This window comes from Alternaria conjuncta (genome assembly GCF_024043145.1).
Source record: "Alternaria conjuncta strain BMP 0040 chromosome Unknown scaffold_4, whole genome shotgun sequence".
In the NCBI taxonomy this organism is placed as follows: domain Eukaryota; kingdom Fungi; phylum Ascomycota; class Dothideomycetes; order Pleosporales; family Pleosporaceae; genus Alternaria; species Alternaria conjuncta.
Window position 1 is genome coordinate 1,224,074 of NW_026250093.1, and position 16,601 is coordinate 1,240,674.

At 53.8% G+C, this 16,601-nt stretch overlaps 4 protein-coding genes across 4 annotated transcripts; all 4 read right to left on the reverse strand.

Moving 5' to 3' along the window:
• Window positions 1-1,256: 1,256 nt before the first annotated feature.
• J4E85_003253 (uncharacterized protein) lies at window positions 1,257-4,079 on the reverse strand (the record flags this gene model as incomplete). The annotated part of the gene is made up of 8 exons (XM_051467522.1): window positions 1,257-1,356; window positions 1,410-1,805; window positions 1,855-1,992; window positions 2,040-3,546; window positions 3,596-3,729; window positions 3,794-3,899; window positions 3,956-3,994; window positions 4,043-4,079. The coding sequence occupies 8 exons, from the start codon at window positions 4,077-4,079 to the stop codon at window positions 1,257-1,259; spliced, it is 2,457 nt and encodes an 818-aa protein (XP_051328681.1).
• A 1,180-nt stretch (window positions 4,080-5,259) lies between these two features.
• On the reverse strand, window positions 5,260-7,217 carry J4E85_003254 (uncharacterized protein; the record flags this gene model as incomplete). The annotated part of the gene is made up of 3 exons (XM_051467523.1): window positions 5,260-5,531; window positions 5,584-6,773; window positions 6,832-7,217. The coding sequence occupies 3 exons, from the start codon at window positions 7,215-7,217 to the stop codon at window positions 5,260-5,262; spliced, it is 1,848 nt and encodes a 615-aa protein (XP_051328682.1).
• A 524-nt stretch (window positions 7,218-7,741) lies between these two features.
• On the reverse strand, window positions 7,742-11,313 carry J4E85_003255 (uncharacterized protein; the record flags this gene model as incomplete). The annotated part of the gene is made up of 7 exons (XM_051467524.1): window positions 7,742-7,945; window positions 7,994-8,160; window positions 8,212-10,447; window positions 10,661-10,801; window positions 10,853-10,903; window positions 10,954-11,073; window positions 11,125-11,313. 7 exons carry the CDS (start codon window positions 11,311-11,313, stop codon window positions 7,742-7,744), a joined length of 3,108 nt encoding a protein of 1,035 aa, XP_051328683.1.
• Window positions 11,314-12,735: 1,422 nt separating this feature from the next.
• XPO1 (Exportin-1) lies at window positions 12,736-16,296 on the reverse strand (the record flags this gene model as incomplete). Its single annotated transcript, XM_051467525.1, has 7 exons — window positions 12,736-12,973; window positions 13,021-13,574; window positions 13,656-15,832; window positions 15,880-15,951; window positions 16,007-16,079; window positions 16,134-16,163; window positions 16,231-16,296. 7 exons carry the CDS (start codon window positions 16,294-16,296, stop codon window positions 12,736-12,738), a joined length of 3,210 nt encoding a protein of 1,069 aa, XP_051328684.1.
• Between the last annotated feature and the right edge of the window lie 305 nt (window positions 16,297-16,601).

The window sequence follows — 16,601 nt, forward strand, 5'->3', positions numbered from 1 at the left end:
TTAGCGCGCCGGACGCTGTCTCCTCCCTCCTAAAACTAAAATTAGGGATTTCAATGCACCAAGAGCGTATTTTTGCCTCTGGTCTCGCTGTATCCACTATTGTTTCCTTCGCTCGCTGGAGGTAGGTGGGTAGGACGCAGCTGAGCTGGCACATGCAAACACAGCATTGCCCGGCAACCTGCGTGGGCGTGTGGTGGTGCAAGGAGTGAAGACGACGCCGGAGGAAAGCCACAACAGAGGGAGCTTGCATTTCGGTTGTCAAAGCTACCCGAGTCAGGATGTTAATTGGCCAGCGGGCATGATGAACGCCAGGGTGCTGGTCACTTCACGAACCAGCGACGGGGATCAAAGCCGTTGCAAAGGGGATGGGCGCCAAGAAGAGGCTATAATACGGCCGCCGGAACTGCGCCCCTTCCTCTATGGCTCGATGCTTGCAGCTAGCTAACGATCTATGGCGCATCTCCGGACTTTGCGAGATCTTAACATGGGCAACTATACATCGTGAACCCACATCTCATGACATGTTGCTATGCATTCCGTGCCCATAACTCGGCTTCTGCCGAAGACGCTGCGGTTCTTCGTTGTATGCTAGCGTCGATGGAATTGTCATCTAACAAACAGCCTCATCGTGGTGACTGATCGGCAAGCACGGGCGTTCGCTCCCCAAATCTCGCTATCCATACGCTTGAGGCCCGTGGCTGGCACATGTAGATGAGTTCCCGATGAGTTTGGAAATTACATTAAAAGATCATGTGCCGTGCCGCGGTGGACTGATATATGTTCCTCCGGATTACCTCCACGAATGGCCATCAGACTGCTCAGATTCATGTGAACGATATCATGTCACCAAAAAAGTATGAACTGAAACCTAGCACACACCAATTCAACATACATCAGACATATCAAAATATCACGGAGACTCCTTCAATACCTCATCATCTTCGATTGACGCAGCGCTCATATAAGAAAAGCGCTATCCTACTTCCAATCCTCTCAACCCCAAAACGCCACATGCGCACGTGCAAGCAATGCAAATATGTCCCACGCATACACTGGAGGTGAGCCAGATTAGAGACAAGTTCTGAAAACCAAGTATCATATACCATCCCAAGGAGCGTGCTCTCGCCATATACTAATGATGCTCCTTCCCGTTCGCAGATTTTGTACAAGGACGACAACGCCATGTAGTAGTCTTCCACACTTCCTCGACCGCAACTGCAGTCAACGCGCACGGCTTCTCCTGGACAGCAATGTGTTTATTCTTGTCCGAAACCGACGGTTTCCTCAACAGCAATTGTAAGTTTCTGGTTGAGTGCTTCGAACGTTTTGTACGGTGGTAAATCGAGACGGTTGAAACTGAGCACTTTGTTAGTAATTGACGGGCGTATTGACTTGGATGGGTACCATACCATGTATGTGATTTTGGCAATTGGTTGGGCTCACCAGCCTTCTCGATTGTGAATCTTCTCGGTCCATCACTACCTTGCAGATCCTTGAATCCGTTGACGGGGATACGTGATGTACCAGTAGCGAATTGTAGGAGACGGGACTTCTGCTCAGCGTCCCAACTGCGAATGCACTTCCAGAAGTTCTGGATGACCTCGTCGTTCTCGGTGTAGCCACGGTAATCGGTGTGCTTCTTCCAGTCGTCGACATCGATATCCGCAATACCACCGATGAGCAGTTCGAGCTCACGTTCGTCAAAGACGTTCACAAGATCCGCAGGGATGAGTTCGTGGAATCCGGTGATGAAAGCCTGGAATTGCTCTTCAACTCGTTTCTGAATGCGCCATTCGGTAATGAGCCTAAGTGGTTAGCACGACTCTGGAACAGAGCAAGATCAGGGTTACATACTCAACGTATTCGTGTTTGTTTTCGTTAGTCACCTCGATGTCATCACCTCCGGGCTTCAGCTCAATGCTGACGGTTTCACCGAAACGTTCGTCGTCGGTTGCAAAGGTCAGCTCTAAAGCGTCTGTGATATCATTGTTCCTACCGTTGTTAGCTCATGTCAACTTGAAACCAGATACTCAACTTACAGCATCCATTCCAAGTTGCGATGGAAATCCGCATCGACACCCTCCATATCCTGGAGGGCGACCTTCTTCCTCAAGATCATCTTGTAGAAAGCTCCAATGAAGAAGGCATCCAAGAAACGGCGGTGGAAAATGGCCAGACCAACAACACGACCAATGAACTTGAAATAGTTCAAATGTTCGGGGTTAATTCCGGAATGAGGGTTGATCTGAAGAGTGTAGTTGTCGTGCGCAGAGTATTCGAACAAGCAGTAGAAGGGGTTGAACATCTCGTGGGAAAGCAGGAAGAAGAATTCTCGAGAAAGACCTCCGTAGTCCAGACCGTCTTCACCATCGAACTTGATCATTAGTCGCTTCTTGAGATCGGCAGCACTCTGGCGCATAATCTCGTGGTACGAGTCTTCGAAAATATGCGTTCGGCGCACCTTGACGTGACATTGGCCACTGACAATGCGCAGTGCAGGTTGCGATCTGAAGTAGATGAGCTTGCGACGGAAGTCGCGCTTGTACTGAGGTACGTTCTGGTCCAATGAAGAAGGCAATCTCGGATCGTCCCACGTGGTGGTCTTTGTGTTGTGGTCCACAAAGTAAACTCTGGCCGTGTTGGTGAGGCGCATTTCCCATCCAGATGGTAGTGGTCCAAGTTGAGAGACGGGCTGTTGTTGAATTGTGCTTCCGTTCGCGGCCTGACCACCGTACATCCTAATGTACTGTTGTCGGCGCGGATCCACCCATGTTGTCGTTCGCGTGTTGTGATCAACAAAGTATGGCCGGCCCTCGGGGGTATGCCGCTGCTCCCAACCAGACGGGAGCTCTCCTGTTCCAGCAGTAGTCGCTCCAGTCGCCATCATGCTTGCGGCGTTGGCTGAGCCAGCGGGCGGCGATGGCTGGCGCTCGGTGAGGGTAGGTGAGTTGGCTCCCGTTCGGTCTTCGGGCAACATGCGGTTCTGATGTCGCATGCGCTCCTGTTGAGTCTGCGCAGCTACATCTCGGCGCTGGTCTGCTTCGTTGAAGCCTGCGCCTGGCCTGATCCAGGTGGTCTGCCTGGTGTTGTGGTCGACGTAGTAGGTTCGCCCTAGGTGGTCCTCACGGCGCTCCCAGCCATTCGGTAGTCTTCCTTGCGCATCCTCAAAGGCGCTGTATGCACCGCCGCTGTTGCGAGCGGGGTTTGCTCCATTTGGTGCGGGACCAGGTCCAGCGGGCGGGCCGGTTGGCGTGCCTGCTGGAGGCGCTTGACTGAGACGCTGGGCAGCGGGTTGGCCTGCGACTGATGGCCGTTGCTGGCCGGGATATACGTCAGGAGGGTGGAGGTTCGTCGTCGATTGTTGTGGAGTTGGCACAGCGCCAGCAGGAGCCCCGTTTACGGATGGGTGCGGGGATGCGGTCGGTCGGGTGGCGTTCTGGCCGCCTTGGCTGATGGGCGCGGTGAGGTTAGTAGAGAGGTTGAGGATAAGCTTGCCGTGGACGACCATGTTGTCGTTGGACTTTTTGAGATCGCGCGTAAGCATCTCTGAGGGGTTGTTAGCATATGGCGCAGGAGCGGCATGGATCAGGCCTACCATCCCCGCCCGCGTCGAGGTCTATCACCGACCCTATGCGGACATTGATGACGCCCAGGAAGCCCTGGTCCTTCTTCTTGAACTTCTTCTGGTCAAAGATCTGAACCGCGAGGACGCTCTCTTCGTTCACTTTCCTGTGTCGTGTGTTAGCGTCATGGGAAAGCGTGGGAGGCGAGGGACGGGCCCGGGGCAGCGTACATGTCGAAGCTCTCGTTCCAGTAGGGGTTCAGCGTCTTCTTGATGACGCTCGTGGTGCGCGTCTGCTCGCCATTGATCGTGGCCACGGCGAAGGGGTCCGGAAATCCTGCAGCACATGCATGAGCGACGTGACGCCATGGGCCTGGCTGGGGGCATACATACGGAACACATCGCGCTTGTAGAGCCCATCGGCGGCGATGACTGCATCGTGTCAGTGTCGTCTCGGGGGTCACGGGAGGTCAGACGTACTGGTGATGCGCAGGTTGGGCTGGCCGGCGCCGTCCATGATGCGCGGATATGCAGCGCACGAGCAGAGCGCGCAGGTGCGGGAGAGCGGGAGCTGGAGGCGGCGGTCGAGGGGCGGCTCTCAGAGCTCGCGGTGGTATGGGGGGCCTCTTCGCGGAGGGCCGTCGTGGTGGTGATGTATGGCGTCTCTGGGCTGCGGCGGAGCGACGAGGGTGCTGCAGTACAGGTACTGGAGGAGGCTGTGCGGTGCCAGGGCGGCCGTGCGCAGTCTACAAATGCGGCGGGCGTTCACGGTCCTGCCCGAAGAGCTCCCGGCCTGCGATGGCAGCTGCTTATACAATCCTTTGCAATCGCTGCCAGTCGCTATCCCGCCTCTGTCTCTGCTGTCCTGGCCCGGCGGCTAGGGCGTTGAGCGCTGCGGCGTGAACGATGCGATTGCGCGAGGATGCCTTGTGCTGCCTTGGCGCTTGCCCCGCCTGGTGGGAGACCGATGCGAACTGCTGACAACTGGTGCCGAACGACTCGCGATATATGCTTTCCACTGAGAATTCGGTTCAGAATAGTAGCAACAAGAGTCCTGGCAGGTGTACTCCTTGTCTGGATGGCGAACGCGTGTCTGTCAGGATTGCGTTTGCCCACGAGACGCATGGCATCGATGATGTCAAACCCGCCCGACCTCCCTGTCACCGCCCGCTAGCATATCCATGGACCGAAATAACAGCGTATCCCTCGACCACATCTCTGCTGCCGCACATGGTGCTGGAACTGTCTCCAGTCCCATCTACGTTTTCTTGGTCTTGTCCGTACATGTTTCGAGCTTCTGGGCGCTCACTGCGACGCCTCAGCTGCACCCTATCACCCGACCTCGCCTCAAACACACTGCAAACCACCAGTCAAACACCAAGACTATCATTCGTCTAGACGCGAGCCACATGCAAGGCCACACATTCCTGGATAAACGGCACCGCCACACGTATGGTCCAGCTCAGATCACGTCCCGCCTGTTCCGTATTGCCGTATGCTCAGGCCGAGTGGGTACTGCCGTCAGTTCACTGTAATGCTGCACCGCCACATGTGCCCATCTAGATAGACATGACTTTCAAGTTTCAGAATGAACTTTTTTCGCTGTACACCTAATCTAGTGCGAACCATCCACCTGCTCCAATGCAACCATATGCTGAAATCTAATCTCTATCACGCCAAACTCCACGCTCATCGTCTTACTCTCTAAAACTATCCCCAATCTCAATCTTCTGCATGCCCAGCAGCGCCCGTAGTTTGAGGTACGTCTCGTATCCACTCAATTGCATTTCGACTCGCATGTGTCTCGTCCACGCGCCCAGCCAGCTAAGGAAGTTGCTCGGCCAAAGCACGCTGCCGTTGAGGTTGTCCAGACTCTCTTCGTAAACCGTACGACTAGCATACCGGGCTAGAATGAGAAAAGTGCGCATGGGGCCTTGGCGTGTATGTAGACCTTCGTCCAAGGAGCGCGCTTAAGGAATAGTCAGTACGGAGGTCTGATGGAGAATAGTGACACGACTTACTCAGATCGTTCGTCTTCAAAATCAACAGAATCACCCTCGGAACCTGTCCAAGCAGCTCAATAAGGCTCTCAATCAACCCGTCTCCCAAAGCATCTCCGATGACTTTCTTTTCTTCACTGGTCCTGCTCGTCATCACGCCACCCGTGCCACTCTCCTTCTTCGCCAGCACGGTATAGTCTCTTCCTGTGATTGCCGACGCGAATAGAGGGAAATGCTCCTCTTTGATCCCTGCTACCTCATAGGCGTACTTGCGCATACCAGCTTCGTCAGCGTCCAAGACGGCGAGCCAAAGCTTTGCGTAGTTGCGTCGCAGGGGCAAGGGAATGTCGCGATAGAGACCGTGATCGTATAGGATGACATCGAAGTTGGCCTTGCCTCCGCGAGCGGGGTTGTGCCGAATAGCGATATTTCCGCCGTGAGGGTCGCAGTGGAGTGGTGCATCTCTGCCGAAGATCATCTCGTTGAAGATCCTAGCCAGTGCTGCCGACACTTCATCCCTATCAATGCCATGTTCATCCAAGCTCTTGAGGTCGTCTGTCCGAAATCCGGATACGTATTCCATGACAAGCAATCGGCGCTTGGCCCAGAGAACTTTAGGTATGACGACGGGCACATCGCGGACGTGGGAGAAGTACTCACGTGCGCGCATAGCGTTCTTCCCTTCAAGGGCGAAGTCGAGTTCTTGTGGGAGAGAGAGTTGCATTTCGTCGGATAGCCAGGTCAAATCGTATTCGGGAAACCAGCGCTTAAGCGTGGTGAAGGAGAAGCTTGTCAAGGCGAGGTCGAGTTTGGCCCATTCGTCTAGCGCTGGATGTTGTACCTTGACGGCGACCTTCTGGCCAGTCTCACGGACTGTTGCGCGGTGCACTTGAGCCAGCGAGGCCGCGCCTATGGGCCGCTCCTCGAACTCTGAGAAGAAGTCTGAGAGTTCCAGACCCGTGTCTCGTCGGCACATGTCCTGTATGGATTCGAAGGAGGATATCGGGCATTGGTCTTGTAGCGGTATAAAGGTATCGCACCATTCGTTCGGCAGGAGGTAGTTCATGCTGCTCAGATGTTGTCCCAGCTTTATGAAGATGGAGCCGTTCTTCTCGAGCGTGCGGAGGGTACGTTTGGCGCATCGGAGGTGGCAGGCTTTGAGTTGCTCGTTGTAGTCGGGCTCAACATCACGCTTGAGTATGTCGCGATAGCTGTGGGAACAGGTCTATTAGCTATCGTGTGTTCAATTGGACTGCACCAGGCACATACTCTCTTATGTTGAGTACCAGCGTCGCAACCACCCTGTAGCTGCGCTGCGCTGCCACATAGGCGTGTTTGGCATCGTCGTTTACTGTGACGACAGCTGCGCCGATTGCGACTCCACCTCCAGTTATCAGCAGCCGTCTCCTTCTCTTGCTGCCCTTTGAGCCCCTCCCCGCAGCTTTGGCCGTGGCATTGGCTGCCTCATTGGCCTGGCTTGCAAATGTCCTCTGCGCTCCAAGCCGGGTCGAGAATGCATTGTGCCCGGCCGACGTGTTTCGCTGTTGCCATAGGCCTTGCCGCTGCGGCGTCGTGTGTCGTTGGGACCGTATACAAGCTCGGCAAGTCCACGTCCTTCGGAGGAGCGGACTAGTAAGGGCGCTCAGAGTCGACATTATGTGTATACCATGGTCGGCAGGGTCCAAGCACTGCAGAGAGTAGGGCGCTCAGACAGAGATGCGAAAGCGAACGACAAGCGGCAACAGACCATGCGCTTCTAGCCACAAATGTCGTCGTTCGACATTTTTCGATGGAGGCGTCGCGCGAATCGGAACCCGGACGCCACACCCTTGTCGGCTTGCGGCGACCATCGACACTGCCGAGCCCCATCACATGCTAAACCACCTTGCCCAGACACGGTACTGCTTGAACAATTTCACTTGCATGTCGAATTTGCTAACATAACGCGCGCCTTCAAAACATATTCGGCATCCACAACCAGCTGCACCGGATAAGAGACGCCGTTTAACAGCTACTACTTGTTAATGAAAGCATCATGACACCCTTCCCTCTACTGGTATAGTAATTCCCCCGCGAGATGTCCAGTCTATTGCGCAACGCCTGAACTGCATCACCATTATCCGTTCACCCATGTACCCACAACCGATCCATCAAAATGACCATCATCCCATACCCCTGTCTACATGTCGACCGTTTCGTTGAAGCAGAGTACGCCGTTGCCCTTGAGATAGCCATCGACTCCGTCGGGTGTGTTCTGTCGACGCGGATTTGCCACATGAAGGCTCGCGGGTTGGGCGGCATCTTCGGCTGGGGAATCGGTGATGTCCGTAACGAGGACAAGGCCGGCTGTTTTGATCGATTCGATCAGGGCAGGAGCGAGTGACTAGTCATTGTTAGAACTGAACTGCGTATTGAGTCGTATTCCTCTCACCAGTAATCGCGAACTGCAAATCAGGCCCATAAAGTTGTTGTCTCTAGCGATCTGCACAGCCTCCTTTACAGACGTTGTCGTGCGGCCGCTGCTCTGAATGATGTTTGTATTTCCAGAAGGCGACTGCGAAGTATCGGCTCCGAGCTCGTTGCAGAGGAGAACTGGATCTATCTCAATGTTAGCATCTGTTGCATTCATTGTTCTATGACTGAACTCACAGTTGGGCTGCTTCCAGTTGATGACCGTGCATATGTCCTGGTTAAAGGAGCTGAACAGCACACTTCTCAGTGTCCCATCGATCTCGCCCGCGCCTTGCTCCCTTAATTGACGTGCATGTTCAAAGACTACAGACAATATCTTATCTGCGAAAGTGTTCATGTCGTGCGTGGGGCCGAGTTTGAGGCGTTCTTCTTCGAGCCGGGATGGGAAGAGAACGTGCAGCTCCACATGAATGTGAGCCGGAAGTGCCGACAAGGCATCTTTCAGCGTGATGAACGAAGATGCCATGATTTGATAGATATTTGGTATGTTGATCGAACCGTTGTTGCCGAGTTCCGCAGCAAGCTGGTCTGCGGCCGTGGTTGTTTGTGTGACGCCGATCGCAGCGAATTGCGCATACGTAAGGATGTTGACCGGAACTTCCAGCCCGTGGTGATTGACCTTCCATCTCGGATGTAGCACCGGTATGCCATCTGCAGTCAGTTGGACGAACAGGCGTACGTATTCACCAGACAGGCTGGACCCGGTGATGAGTGTGTGCGGCTGTGAGTCCAATTGACTAGTAGCCTTCCAGTAGGTTGCAAAGTGTGTAATCTCGAGCGGAATTCCGTGGAACGGCTTGACTACCTGGAAGTCGAAGGTGACTCTGCCAATGGCTCGTAGTCTTGGGTCAAACAGTTCGAGATGCCATCGGCCGGTGCTTTTCGAACGCTCCGTAAATACCTTTGAAGAAGCCACACTGCGAGCGATAACCTTTGATCCTATTGTAGGGTATACGTCGAAGTCAATAGAGAAGGTGTCGAGATTCTCGATCTGGAAAGAGATCACCTTGAACTCATCCTGTATGGGTAGCAGGATATTGCGTGGTATCAGATCGGAGCTCTTCGAAGAGATGGTAAGCCTTGCAGCAGGGTATTTCGATTCGTCATAGAATCGAATGGCATCTTTGCCCACCTTCTCAAAGTTGATGACTACGAACGTCTTCGTGTCCAGGAAGTTGTGGCCATATCTTCGGAAGGGTATGATCGGTGGTGGTAGGATGAACTCGGGAATGCCGTCAGGATCGCCTTCGATATCCATGGCTGTAGGCATTGAGCTGGATAGCTGAGAGGTTATTTGAGGCGAGGCCTGTTTCTGTGTCATGAGCCCGACACCGCGTCCAACAGAGGCAAGTAGCTGCATGCACTCTAGATGTCCTTCCCATGTCGCGTAGTACATGGCGGAAAGACCCTTCTCATCCACAATGTCTACGTCGACTTGACATTGAAGTAGCGTCTTAAGACACTCCACATGACCCTCGCTCGCAGCGTGAAAGAGGGGCGTCCATTGGTAGAGTTTGTCTGGCTGGTCGAGGTCGGCGCCGTATTTTCGTAGCATTAGCAAAGCTTCTGGCGTCTTTCCCGATCGTGCCACCAAGTGTTGAGGGAACAGCCCTTCCGCATCCGAAAGCATCTCCGCTGACCTTTGTAGAAGGAGTTCCAGGATCTCTAGCGATGCATATTGGCATGCGAGATTGAGCGGCACATGCTCCCCAGGACCCAGACGCGTAAGATCAGCACCCCGCGAAAGGAGTATCTCCACGCAAGCGAGCTTTGAGTGCACAATGGCATGTATAAGGGGCGTGAAGCTGTCCTGATCCCGGAAGTTCACTGTTTCTGGAGCAGCGTTTATAAGTTCCTGCACCAGCTCCACGTACCCATGCATACAGGCGTAATGCAATGGTATCCTGCCGTAGACGTCTGTCGCGTGCACATCCACGTTACTCGACAGGCCAAGTTTGAGTACTTCGATCCTCCCGCTGATGGCCGACTTATGGAGACAATTTCGCTCGTTGATCTCATCCTCTTGTTGGAGATTCACAAGATTCGAATCGAGCAAAATCCTCAGTGCAGACTCTGGCGCTTCGGCAACAGTGCTGAGAAATGCCCTAGATATGTGGTCGCTGGCATCGGGGAGAGTGGACAGACGAGCGAGGCACTCTTCTATCTTGCCTTGGTTCGCGGTGTTGATGGCTTGCACAAATTGGTTGTCGAGCTCGAGTTTCGCTTCGAAAGCTGGTTCGGAGACGCGCGGTTCGGCTGTGGGATGAGGGGCTTGTACTCCTTCGCCTTCAGCCCATCCTGAGAAATCAAGGAGTGCCTGAGTTGCTTGGTCGGACAGCGTGCTGATGACTTCTCGGTTGAAGCATGGTTGGACTTCGACGGCGCGCGCGAGGTAAAGCTGCTTTTCCCTTGACTGGTATGGAGTCAGCCAATGTCGGTGATGCGCAGGTGATGGTAACGGACTTTGGATGTTTTGTCCCACTAGGCAATGTTAGCAGGCCGTTGACAACAGAGGGTGGGTGCATCAAACCTTTTTGAGGATCTTTGAAAAGGCTGTTTCGTTCACTTCCACGAATTGCTAAGTCAGGTTAGTGGGGGCAGCCCCGAGTGCGTGCGGACTAATCACCTCAAGTTTGTTAAGATCCATGCTAAACTGCTTTAGCCCCTCCTCGAGGGCAACATATCGCGAGGATGTCTTGGAGACAGACTGCGGGTGTTGTTGCATGACTCTCTTCTTATCGAGAAGCGTGGTCAAGCGCAGACGCAACTGCGACAGGAGTGAGCGCTGAACACCCCACACACAACGAGTTGAACATACCTCTGCCTCTTTCTGTAGGTAAAACGTGTTGACCTTTTCGAGCTCACGTTCCTGCGCATCAAGTAAGAATCTATGTATATGTCGCTGGCACAAAGACCTACCACTCGGAAGAAGAACGTGGCCTTGTTTGCCTGCAAAGACGATTGCGGATCCAGGGATTCATGTTGAAAACCCTCGCTCTGTGGAGGTATCACTGGTGTAGCGCTAAGTTTCTTGATGAGCTACAGAATTCATGATCAGTGAAGCCTCGATAGCAGGGAAAGCATAAGGACCTTCTTGAGTGCTTTGTAGTCGACAAAGCTGGCGGCGTATTCTGGGATTTCCAGTTGCCGTTTCTGGATGTGCTTTCCGAACTTCCTGGAAAAGCGTGCTGAGTCAGTAGTGTCTTCTTTGGAAGCAAGACTCGTCGATGAGGCTGTCTTTTTCAAAACCACCAGTGGGCGGGGTTGAAGGGTCTCCATATGATGGGGAGACGTACATGATGCTAGTAGCAAGAAGAAACTCAAAAGTGTTGTTCTCGAAGCCTCGCGGCTATGCGCATACGATGATGCACAAGCGATGGATCCAGTTCCGGGTTGCGTTGCAGATCCAACCATACAGGACCCACGATGTCAGGTGTGTGGTCTTCGGCCGCCGCCTATTCGGCAGTGGAGACAGGAGAAAAGCTCAAGACGTGATGAGGCTTGCTGGTGACAGCCCAAAGAACGGCCGTGCGTGGTTGGTAGGGAAGTCGAGAAGTGAAGTCACTCACGATGCAGCTGGCGGTACCCTGCAGTGGACCGCTCAATCCATAGACTCGCTTGGGCCTGGTCAGACAGCGTGTTAGCAGGTATTTGGAAGATGCCGAACGAGGGGCCTGGCTTGAGAACGCCACCGACGACTCATTGTAGGAGGGCCACGAGATTGTGCATACGCTGGCAGAAGGGCAGAATGCCCATGTCGTTCACACGACTGGAGAGCGCGGGCGAATCAGCGGGCGTATAGCCGCCACGAGGTTCAGCAACTGCTCACAGACGGATGTCGTTAGGTCGGTCGCATGGGGCAGGGGAGGTGTCGCATGCGGATATTCTGCCGAACAGTAGTCCCGTCGCGCTGTCTGCCCAATTGACGCGTCCGACGTTGTAGTGGCAGCGCCGCCGGGTTACGTAAGGGCCAGCTGTGGCTCCTGCTAGCTCAGCTAGGTAGCTCAACCGCAGAGGATTGCATCCGGGCACCTGATCGCGACTGCCGATGCACACGCCGCTCATCATGTTCGCACGCGCGCCCTGCTACAGCCATTATCGAGGCTCATCGGCATGTGGGTCTGTATATACGGGAAGGCAAGATTCTCCGCGATAGAGCCATGTATTCCGGCAGGTCTCGTCATACTGCATGCTGCTACCTATCTCACATCCAACCTACAGTGGGACGGCCAGGGAGTGAGCTCATACATACATGCGCAATAGCCGCAGGGCAGGACCAAGGAGACAAGACTGGCAGATGATTCAATACTTGAGCTTTATTCTCCACTCTCAATACGACGTTGCCTCGACGCCTACAGCGCTCCCATCAGTTTTAGTCTGTGAGCCAAGCCAGGCTACGTCCATGCCAGCTAGGTAATCATGTATCAAATGAACAAGTAACAGGTCTATAGGGTATTAGACCAAAACGAACCCATTTTCCCACCCTCGCAAGTTTGCCGATACGACTGACTCTACGCTTCCCATCCAACGCAGCGTCGCGACCGTCTCTTCAGTCACCATAACCACTGATACTCACAAGCCATACATGTCCCATCCATCGAGAAGATCGTCGGAGCGTTTGTTTTCTGCAGACTCGTGGGGAGCGCGTGCGCTATCATAGGGCGTGCGCGTAGCCACATTTGCGTTCAACTCGACGTCAAGTCACAACTCATCATCATCCATCTCCGAAGGCTTCAGCAGACCACCGACCTTCATAGCTCGTTCACGCTCTTGCTCCTTCGCGGTCTTGGCAGCCTGTTCACGCTCCTCGGCAAACAACTCAGCATTGTCGCCAGAGAACTCCTTCAGGGAGATCAGGAAGTCGCGCAGAATGACCTTGAAACGGTTCAGGTCGGAGTTGGTCGCAAACAGTCCATCGATGAAGGATGCAATTTGGGCACTGAATTTGATTAGCATGGGTCATACAAGCTAATGGATAGAACTTACGTCTGGAGGTTGGGGAAGGCAGTCGCCAGCAGGTTGCCGACAAAGTTCCGCAGGAACTCTCGGTTCGGGGTGCCTGCCTGAGCCATATCTGGCGACGTGTATATGGGACCCTGCAGCTTCTCTGAGTCGACAAGCCAGAACATTTTAGCCAGCAGCATCGACTGGGACTTGAAACCGGCTTTGTGATCGCTATCAGTGACCACGAAGAATACATCCTGAAGAATGGTCGTGAAGAATGTTTGGAAGAAGGAGTTGCAGGTTTGCTGGTCTGTTTCGGACATGTTGGAAACCAGCTCGAAGCACATGGACAGACCGGCGCTCTCAACCTCACGGTTGTCGTGCTTGCTTGCCCACATGCAGGAGTCAATAACAAACTTGAATGATCGGGCATCGAGTCGAAGCAGAGCCGGGAAGCAGCGGAGGTTGATGGTGCGTAGAAGCTTGAAGAACTCGACACGGTGTTCGGGGTATTCCGAAAAGTCCTTGTTGATCATGTCCAAGGTGCATTCGAAGACGCTGTCCATGATGTTGATGATCTGATCCTCCATCATACTCTGCGATAAGGTTAGCATATGTTTTGATAGTGGCTGAGCGAGTCCGACCATGTGCTTGCTCAGATTGGGGCGCCAACGTACATGTAGCTTGTTGATAATCGTCGTCATGACATTCAGCACTTCGGCCTCGCGAGCATCGGGAACATTGTTTTTGTAGTCAATCAAGACAGCTTCTAGCAGCTTCGGCACAATGTTATTGTGGATCATCTCCAAGTCGTCGGCCTTCTCAACGTATGTGTTGATAAGTTTCAGAATCTCCTTCTTGATCGTACGAAGGCCGCGGACCTTGGGCATCTTTGTTGCAACGTTACCCTCTCGCTGGACAGCTTCGTCGATAAGCTGTGAGCTCGCGCGGTACATTGTCAACATGTCGAAGTATATCCGGCCGATCTGGGGGTAGAAGTAGGGTCCAATTGAACCACATGCTGCGACATTAGTCTTCATAATGTTACCAACAATCTTGATGACTTCTGAATCTTGGAGGCAAGCGGGGTTTTGGTTAGCTTGGGCGATAATGTTGTCCCATGCGGAGTTTGGCAGGGACATCAGATCGGCGATCAGGCGCTCCTGCATGCTCTTCTGTCCTTGTGCGCTAATCATGTAACCGCAGGCTTCGTAGAAAGTGTGGACTTGCTGGGGTGAGAGGTCGGCGGTGATCTTTCTCAGGTTGCGAACGATCTCGTCGATGAAGGGCTCGGTCTCTCCGGGCTGAAGAGCAACAAAGTGTCGTCGGCACTTGTTCGCGATCTTGATGAACGTATCGCAAGCCATGTCCTGTACACCCTCGTGGGTCTCGTGCATGAACTCGAATAACTTGTTGACGACTGTCTTGAGGAACTTCCAGTGGGCCTTGAGGAATCGAGGATATTGACCGACAATATACATGATGTTACTGGCGACAACGGCTTTGTTGTCCTTTCCTCGCTTCATCTCAGTCAAACCGAGTAGATCCTTAATGACGGTGACCAAGAAGCGCTTCTCTGTCTCCTCGTTCATGGCACCAGAGATGGAACCGATGGCCCAGCAGAGGGTATTGCAGTTAGCCCATGACCACTCTGAGCCGTCGACTTGGCGGGCCAGCTTCTCCGACATGATTTGCTCGGTGTCGTTAACGTCCAAGTGGGTAAGGAAGACGAGGCACTCGCGAGTGGACTTGTACAGCTGGATCGTGTCGCTCTCCTTCACGAATTCACGGACGATCTCACCTTCATCGTTCTCGACGATGAGGACTTCCTCGGGCCTCACCATCTTCTCAATCATGACTGTTCGGAGGTTGGACAAAATCTCGGTGTACTTGTTCTTCCGTAGAGGGTAGTTGGCCAACTCGCGACCGCCGTTGCCGGGGATGCCCATGTTCAGGAGAGGATTCATGTCCGTTATGGGAAGCGCCTGCATCTCATCGTAGAGCTCCGAGACGAGCTTGGTCCAGTATTCCAGGCAGATCTTGAAAACCTCGCGATCGTCGATCTGGCTTATGCGAATAAGGTAGAAATGGCCATGCGTGAGGAAGTCCCTGTTCATTAGGTTTTCGATGACGTTCAGGTGCATGGTGAAGAAATTTGTCAGGAAAAGCGCGAGATTCAGAACGAACTCCTGGTCCCGACCATTGCTTGAAGAGTATGTGCTCTTCAGGTCCAGGGAAAGAGGTATGATCTTCGAGATGGCCGTCAATGTCTCGGTGAACATAGAAACAAGCTTATCGTCGTATGCAGGTTCTGTGTGTAGACCGGCGATTTCAGTCAAGCACTTCAGGGTGATGTTGCGGAAATCGGGGACTTCGAGGAATCGGCTTCGCAGGGTCTCGATCAGGCTTTGGCCGCTTGGAGGTGTCTCGAAGATGTAGCCGAGAGGGATCCAGTTGAGGAAGCGCAATAAGGTTTCGAGTGTCGCCTTAATCAGAGACGCCTCGGTGGCTGTCCGCAGAACCTCTGAGCAGAGCTGGTAGATGGCCGTGAACTCGTCGCACATGCTCTGCTTCAGTTCCTTTCGCTTGACCGAAGTCATCTGCTCCTCGGAGTAATCAAAGACTTCCTCAGACAAAAGTCGCAGGATGACCATGTTGTTCTCGCATATTCCTAAGCTGCTGTGGCAGGACGATATGATCTCGTTGATGAAGGTCGGCCAGTTGTGGGGCCACTCCTGCTTCAGAACGGAGACGAGGACGAGGTTGAGCTTGTTTAGGAGGGTGCGCTCGTTGCGGAGGCTTTCGTCGTTGTTGGACAGCGAGATGATCAAGTTGACGATGAAGTTTCGGATACCTGACTGGGTTAGCAGCGCTCGGAAGACGGAGTGTTCTGTGGCATACCCTGACACTGGTCTCGAGGCAGCACCTTCCATCTAGTCATGATGACATTGTCGAGAACCTGGAGTCCGAGATCTGCCGACTGTTAGCAACGAGGACCACCAGCCTTGTAGCACGTCGCTGCACTCACACTTCGTCTGCGGGTACTGCGCATCGGATAGGATCTTGTCAACAAGAAGCCATGCGTCTGGGTTCTCTTTGAACTATGCGAGGGTTAGCGGGACAAGCCTACAGCGATGGTGATTGCAGACGCCTACCTGGTTCAGCGTAGCCTGAGCTTGCTTTTGCTATAGTGGGCGACATGTTAGCCGTGTTCTCATGGGACGCCTTGGTCGGGGTCGCATAGATACGTACTTGCTCACCGCGGCCCTCATAGAAGGCGCGCACTGTGGCGTCGAGCTCTTCAATTGACAGAGACATGGCGGGCTGCAGCGCGGCGGGAAAAGCTCCCAATCAGCCTTGTGATATCGTCTATGTCCCCAAGAAGCTCAAGCGTGGGCTCAGCTTCTTGCAGCGGTTGCGTATGGGCGCGTGGGGCGTGGGCGGAGGGCGGGCGCGCAAAGGTTCGCTGCCTTGCAGAAGTTGTGTACAGACAAAGGTGGGGCACTTGGGCGGCGGAGAGATTGTGCGGGCACGCTTGCCGAGCTGCTGCTGAGGCTACTGGTAGTCGGGCGTTGCTAGACCTGGATCGGGTCCGTCTTCCTGGCTGCTCGCAGTGGTGGGGG